General features: G+C 36.6%; 1 protein-coding gene across 1 annotated transcript; it reads right to left on the bottom strand.

Annotated features, from left to right (window-relative positions):
- Positions 1 to 5,092: 5,092 nt before the first annotated feature.
- On the bottom strand, positions 5,093 to 7,866 carry LOC104914170 (1-phosphatidylinositol 4,5-bisphosphate phosphodiesterase eta-2-like). The gene is made up of 5 exons (XM_019622525.1): positions 7,764 to 7,866; positions 7,537 to 7,661; positions 6,029 to 6,113; positions 5,344 to 5,490; positions 5,093 to 5,211 (listed from the first exon to the last, which is right to left on the bottom strand). Exons 1-5 carry the CDS (start codon positions 7,840 to 7,842, stop codon positions 5,108 to 5,110), a joined length of 540 nt encoding a protein of 179 aa, XP_019478070.1. The 5' UTR covers positions 7,843 to 7,866; the 3' UTR covers positions 5,093 to 5,107.
- Between the last annotated feature and the right edge of the window lie 27 nt (positions 7,867 to 7,893).

Raw genomic sequence — 7,893 nt, forward strand, 5'->3', positions numbered from 1 at the left:
AAAAAAAAGCATGTTTTTCAATAAAAAAAATCCACCTGCAAATTCATGCAGCTAAATATGTTAAGATAAGGCCAATTAGAATTGTTGAAGAATTAAATTAAATTTGAAACATAGCACTGAATTCTTCAGCTTATGTAGAACATCATATTTATGCAAAACTGCACATTAGATGCTGACTAGTCTAATTTTTCCTGTCTCTTAAACTGGGAATGGTAACTACCATTCATATTTCAGACAAGAAATTTGCAACATGCACCAGAGGTTCCAGCAGGAATAAAACAGAACGTTCTGAAAAAATGAGAGGAAGAAACTAAAAAAAGATGCAACAAAAAAAATCAAACAAACCTCACACAAAACAAGCTGTAGAAATGGTGGCAATTTCAAAAGATATTTTGAAATCATCTTAACTTTACTTCTCATGCAACATCAGATAGTTACAGAATTTAAATGATAGTGACATCTTCAGCTAAATATTATTTTTGTCTTATTATATCATATACCATAACAAATTTGATGCCAAAATCTTTACATCTTTGCATCTTCTGTAGCTGTCAGGAAATACACAGAGGACATAAGAATATCATATATTGTTTTTCAGTATAAAGAATACTGATTCCTCACTTAAGCAATATCACAAGAAGGAACTGAACTACATGTTTGACATGTGATCTTCAAATATTTCTCTACCTGTGTGACTACAGTATGATCATTTCCTACCATACAATACATCCAAAGACACTCATGTATGTTTTCATCACTGAAGAAACACATCACAAACAGATGAAGTTAGTCACGTTGAAAATAGAGTACTTCATTTACCTCAGTACTTAAGTATGAAATACAGAAGCACTGTCAAAGATTTCCCCACCATCATACAGTTGATTTACATTTCAGTGAAACTAAAAGAATTTCAGCATTCCTGTAAACATTCCAGGTGTACTTGCCAACTTTTAAAGCCGATGTATGATAGAGTAGATTGGTCTTGATCCATGCATAGAGCCTCACACAAGTAAAGCAGAGAAAGAAGCATTACCCTTCTAATCTACTTCTCCTTTGTTGCTTTTATTTTCCAGTTAGATTAGGCTCTCTTTAGTAGCAGTAGTTCACTTCCTTAAGCATAGAGAATGAACAAAAATATAGTACAGAAGCCTATGATGGAAAAGCATTGTAAGAAACCCATGGTAAATTTGATTGGCATTAATGCAGTTTACTTATCACACGCCAAAATTCACTGTGAGAAAGAGATAGCTAAAAAGAGACCTAGAATGGACTTCACAACTATATAGAGAGTAAGATGAAGAAGGCAGGAATTGTCTCTTTCCCATTTGTGGAAGAAACAGTGCCAATAATACCCAGCAAAGAAAATGTAATTGAAATATTAATAAGCATCCTGTGAGAGCCAGGCTATTTAACAGTCTGCTTGGATCAAAGTAGACTCAGCTTCCTCTAGGAAGCTTCAAAATGAGATTCTGCATTTGTTAAGCAGTGAGGAGAAAAATGTTCCGCTCCAATTGGTGAAAGTTGGCAAGTACACAAATTTATTGCTATAAAAATCATACAATATAAATATTTGCAAAGTTAGGGAAAAAAATGACACGCACATATACATATAATTAAAAACAAAGAAAGAAAAGCACTAATGGAATGGGTGACAGGCAATGCGGGGCCCCAGGTATCATTCCTGATCATTTGGTGCATCTTTGTAAAGTTAGACACTATTGCTTGAATCAATTGATTGATTCAAGAATGCAAAGATAAATTTGGTTAATGTAAAAAAAATAATTCTAAAAAAAGTTGAAAAAGAGAGCCATTTTGACACAGATCCAGAATATGTGCTTTGAGCCTCTATTCCTGCTTTTATAGGGCCACTTCATTTTTCAAAATACTTACAAAGAGGCTTCTCCACAATTCAGGAAAGTATTCACTGCTAAAGGTTCTTTTCCACATGAAAGAATTACAGCTTATAAGAGAAGAGATGGTAAGCAAAAACTCAAAGACTAGAGAGAGATTATAGAAGGACTTTTATCCTGGATCTGCTTCATAAATGGAGGGCTCTCCAACTGAGCAATGACCCAACAAAACTGACCAAGTCAAATGTCACAATTCATGGTATGAGTTGAAGGGCTTCAAAATGCTAGTAAGGAAACATTGATGCTAACGAAGTTAGAGGCATGCAGGTGTGTGCTGGTGGTCACTACACCTCCCTGAGTTAGGAGGGGGTACCTTCAAGGCGTCTAAAAATGTTCTGCTTCTAAAAGTAGACTTTTTTTGACATAGAGAAGCCCACTGAAATCACAAACAGACAGAGTAAAGGCAAATAAGACACACAACAACAGAGAGGGAGAGTTTCATCTAAGAAAAAAAAAGAGAAATTCCACAATACACAAATAGACTACAGAAGAGACGGACAAAGAAAAGTGTCTCCAGGAAACAGTGCAAGCTAGAAGAAATTTCAGTTAAACACATGTTGAAGCAAAAGAAATCTAAGACACTGCTTTTGTGATGCCAAACTACTGAGAGGGTTGAATATCTGCCTCTGGAAAAATGCTAAAAAGCTTAATGTTTGCATTAGAATATTTGGATTAATAAAGGACGTGTATACCAGACCTGTAGCTACAGTGTACAAGCTTTCTTTCCAAGTCCTTGCATTTTAATTAGGCTGTGCACCACATCAACATTTTAGCACCAGAAAATTTCAAGAGACTGCAATGATGATGAGAAGCAACAAGGGGTGTGCAATATATTGAGAACATGAAAAGGGGACAAAGCAATCAAGAAACAAATTAGTGCAGTAGTTTGGAAGCTAGCAGGTAAGGACAGGGAAGAGACAGTGTGTTACATAAGGGTCGTTTAGCTGTTTGAAAACTTACGAAGAAAATCTACTGACCTCAAAACAGCTGCCAAAGTTTAAATAGGCATGTCACCCTACTACAAATTATAACTATCATCAGCCAGGTACTCATGAAGAAGCTATTAAGAGCAAATAATTGTGAAAGATTAGATAAAGTAAGGATTATAAGAGTAATAATGCCTCACAACATTGCCAAATAAGAACAGAGGTGAAAACTCTTAAGACTGTGAACAATCTCTTTTGCAAAGAATCACAATCAGTATCAGTGACTTGGAAGCTGAAGTTATTAGTCAAGATGGTAGACTCAATTTGTCTTAACCTAAAAATCCCATTTGACAGCAGATACTAAGTGTTAGATTTCAGTTACTAACAGGATATTGAAGTATTTGCTATCCTTGCAACAGCAGCACAGGCATCACCTGAATGCAGGGCACAACTGGAATACAAAAACTGCACATGGCACAGAGATAGAATAGAATCTGTCTGTTCTCCATCATTTTGACTAAGAATAGAACAGAAAAGAAGAAAAAAGATGAGTAGCACTGGTAAGGCCAGTCATCATCTCTGCTGGAGTTACAGAGCAAATAGATGCCTGCTTTCATTAAAGGATATAGCTGAAGGACACAGCCACTAAGAAGGTAAGATCAGTTCCCACTGGCCTTGTGACCAAGGCTGAGCTTATCCAGGACTTGCTACAAGTCTGGTGAGTTTGAAAGACCTATTCAAGAATGAGCAATAGACCTGAACACGGGAGCTCCAAAGCTCATAACCAAAAGTAAAGCTGTTTGAATCTTTGTTAATGCACGCATCCAGCAAGTGTCTGCAAGCTTTCTGAGAGAATCACATCCCTACTCACAGTCATAAAGGCATGACTTAGATACTATACAGTTCCCTCAAACATAAAAATACAGTTAGAAAAAAATCTTAGCATTGAATTAGTCAGCTTCCCATTACTCTTCTCTGAAGAGCATTAAGTGGCCTTTAAAGACCTTCATGTTAGCTTTTTATTTGTGACAGGGACTACGGTCAGATATTAAAGCCTGTTCTCTGTCTTACTCAGACCAACACCAACTACATCTCTTGCTCAATAGAGCTACATTCAGACGTACAAAATGCAGGCAACAGGGCGTTTCAGGCAGGACTCCCACCTCTATCAGTCTGAAGCGATACCTGCCCAGAGACTCAGTGTCAGGTATCAAATAAAAAAGCAGGAACTGAGCTTAACATCTCATTTCATGAGGTATTTAACATCTCATTTCATCCTCATGAAAGCCACACTTTCCAGAAACAGCTCTTTTTATAAACTGAAAATGAAGCTTTCCTAGTAGTTATCTTGGTTTCACCCCACTAAATTACAGCAATTTAAAAAGCTATTTTACTTTGTAAGAATTATTTCAATTCTTTCTACATGAACACCATACACACACAAAACAACAGCAACAAAAAAACCATCTTAGAATTCCCATCCAGTTCAATGCTGCCTCCTGCTGTCAGGATATTGATGCATCACCTCGTTGAAAGGGTTCAGCCTCACACTGAGTGAATATAAACTGGTTTTGAGATTCGCAAGGCCCTATAAGATACTCAGAATCCTGAATCTCATTGAAATTTATTCAGAAGTAATTAAATCCAGTTTATTTCCCCGCGGTGCACTCATTTCTAGCTGGCACAGGAAAAGTTAGAGCTTTATTTTTAGCTTGAGAGTTATTTACATGAATTAGTTGTACTTCTCCTGCACATGAAGCAAGCACACTATTACTAAGAAATAAACAATGAAGAATAAGCCCAACGATAATTATGAAGACCAAATCTCCCCTGCACTTTAAGTGCTGTTATGGAAGAATTCCTAAGCAGAAGCAGCTAAAAACTTAATTAAATTTAAAATGCAAAATCATCAGGCAGACCAGGCCTTCATAGAATAAACTTTACAGGAAGAAAGTACTCATGGTTCATGGGTGTAACCTCTTCTTTAGCAATGTGCACTTACTATACTGGACAAAACCACATTTATTCATAAGAACGTGTGTACATTGCAACGAAACAAACTCCTTTGGCTCCCTCAAAAATGTGCTGCAATAATCTTTTTTTATAATGTATCCTAAGATTTGTCTTTTGGTGTGTACTCAGAAAGATCTTAGGCTACTATGAGAATCACACAGATGAAGTTAAAGTAAATAGGCTCATACAGACCCTCACTCACTGGACTTCTCTAGTGTGACACAAAATCCTGTCACTTCATTGACATCACAGATCATATTACACTGCACTGACAGCACTTACCTTACCACAGATGTCATTAATAGCCACATGAACAAAGATGGATGCCTCTTCTATACCTTCTAGGTATACATGTCGGTACCCTGAAACACAGGATAAGCCAAGATGACAAGGAAGGGAAATAGATGATAGGAAAAGCATCTGGAGACGTTCCTTTTGTAAACAGCAAAAAAGTTCTGAACAACTGATTTGGTAATTCCCCATTTCTTTCTTACCTGGCATCATACTGCTGAAAGCTATTGTTCTTTGTCCAATAAAATCCCGCCCAATTGGATCATGGTCCCACACAAGGAACCGAATCAATGCGATCTCTGGCATGTGCAGTGTGAACACCAGTGTTTCTTCCCACATTGGGTTAAATCCTGGGAAATAAAGAATCAGCTTTTATTTTGTTCACGAGATACATGAAGAAAGAAAACTGTCTATAAAAAGAGCGCCTAAGCTGCAATGACATGCTAGTTTTCCTAGCAGTTTAATCACTGTTCTTTAAAAATCCAGCACTCCTACTCACTTCAGGAGATACAATGGTATAAGAATTTGCAAGAAACGTTGATCTTACTTAAAGTTAGCACTGCTTTGAGTAGGTGTTTGGACAAACTAACCTTTTTTGACTCTTCCTTTGAGCACTGCCAAGTCCAAATACTTTCTCGCACGCACAGTGAGAAGTCAGACAAAAGGCTAGTTTCACCTAGTTTCACACCAAGACCTTCACAACATCATACCAACTCACTTGAACAATTCAAGATCCAAGTCCGATTAAAATCAATAACTATATCAGTTTTTCAGGTTTTTTCTCTATAATTGGCAACAAGTTTCACCTGTTTGTCTGTTGATAAAAAAACCTTGCCTGAAAGAGGATGCTTCAGCCACAAGAAAGCTTAAAAAGTCTGGCGATCTTACCATTATCATCAACTACTCTAGTTTGTTCTTTGAAGCAATCAACAGGTAGGCCTATAACTTCTACTTCAACAAATGGATCTATGATCTGAAAAACATAAAATAACAAATCTTGAAAAGGAAAAGTGATAAAGGCAAAATTCAAGCACATGGCTAAACATTACAGCATGGGCATTGTACATTATTGTCTTAATTATAAATGGTCTTAAGACTTTTTATACAGGATTATTATGCTAATGAGATTGAGGTCCAACCACCTAAATAATTCAGAAGGATCATAAGGTATGTGATTCTTGACATGAGGGAGTAAGTCTGAATGTTTTGGAGGCTCTTCCAGAGCAATCACTTAAAACATGACTGCAGCTGCAGGGAACTCGATTCAAAAGCTCAGACAGTTTTCTTCCAGGATTATGTTCTGCATGAAAAAAATCCCCCTGCTTCTCAGGTTAAAATGAAAGTTCAAGAGATTATTCTTCCTTTTCTTGAGTTCCATCTGAATTAGGAAAAATTCCATACGGTTGTACAAGTAATATTAATAATAATAAAGAAAGAAATAGAAAGAGACTATTGAAAACATACAAAGAATCACCAAACCCTTAGTATGATTCTACTGTGTTTTCTTTTTAGGGAAGTTTACTTGGTCTGATGTAGTCACCCAAACAGTTCTATGAAGAAAGAATATTTAGAAGCTGATTGCAATATCCATACAAAAACCAAGCATGTAAGAACTCATTTGAGAGGTTCAATTCTATCTCTAAAAGGCAGGAGGCTACCAGGAGACTTCAATTCTGACAAAAATGCCTCACCCTAGCATTTGTTACTGACCAATAAATTAACATAAATTATATTGCAACAACACACACAAAAAAACAACAAAAACTCTTGAAAAATATGTCAAGAGGTTTCTAATTTGACTTATTTCAGCCTGGTATGTCTTTAAGTAGAGTTGTCTGTGGCATTATACAACAAAAATGGCATTACAAAACAAGATAAATAACAACTTTATAAGTCCCACAAAAAAGAAAAGGCAAAAAGAAGAACATAAAGAAAACACAGTAACACTGTGCTAAATGGAGGACTGGGAGCAGATTTATGTAAGCAGAGGGAAGGACTCTAAAGTAAATCTCTCTTGCTTGGCAAGCTCAGCAGTTTGGTGAGGTTTTTTTTGTTTGGCTTGGGTTTTTTTTGAGTAACAGCTCTTGTTTGTATTTGAGAGCATTTATAGTACTGTTGTGAGTAGAATCCCATAGTCATGAGCTTATTGGCCTGTTTTTGCTTGTCCTAGTGGCACTGTTTTGACAACTGAAGAAAAAAAATTCCAACTATTGCTGTGATGCTTTGAAGACTTGAAAACCACCTAAAGATCTAGGATGATAACGATCTACCTAATTTGTTCATGTTCTATGTCTCCCAACAGATAACTGCAGGAAATTAAATCCTCATCCTAAACTCAGCTAATTTGAAAATAAACCTTCACCAACATATAAGAACAATCACTAATAGTTTAATACCTCTCCTCTGTCTCCCAGCATGGAATCCCGTGGTTTTGGGAGCTGTTGACCACTGATAATTCTTAGAATCAGCTGTTTCTTCAACTGACCAGGCAGTGGATCTTCAGAATTTGGATTAAAGATGCCTGAATGAATGAGAAGAACATTAAAAAAAAAAGTAGTATAAAGATCTACACTCACTGTTCTCATGTGGTAAGTCTTCCACTCATTCTAATAATTTTTCTTACCTTGACACATGCAGTCTGGTTTGAGGACATAGCCACAATTCCCATTGGCACTAAATTTGGCCCGATTCAGTTGCAGCATTCTCCCTTCTGACTGGTAGTTTAAAGCCACTGTTCACCAAAAAAAGCAAAA

The sequence above is a fragment of the Meleagris gallopavo genome, chromosome 23 (genome assembly GCF_000146605.3).
Source record: "Meleagris gallopavo isolate NT-WF06-2002-E0010 breed Aviagen turkey brand Nicholas breeding stock chromosome 23, Turkey_5.1, whole genome shotgun sequence".
Classification (NCBI taxonomy): domain Eukaryota; kingdom Metazoa; phylum Chordata; class Aves; order Galliformes; family Phasianidae; genus Meleagris; species Meleagris gallopavo.

Bases quoted from the DNA above. Each gene is read 5' to 3' on its own strand.
- LOC104914170 (XM_019622525.1), bottom strand. From the start codon at position 7,842: ATGCTGCAACTGAATCGGGCCAAATTTAGTGCCAATGGGAATTGTGGC. The intron at 6,114-7,536 runs GTATTAAACTAT...TATGTTTTTCAG, and splicing joins TGCTGGGAGACAGAGGAGAG to ATCATAGATCCATTTGTTGA. The intron at 5,212-5,343 runs GTAAGAAAGAAA...CCTGTGTTTCAG, and splicing joins TTTCAGCAGTATGATGCCAG to GGTACCGACATGTATACCTA.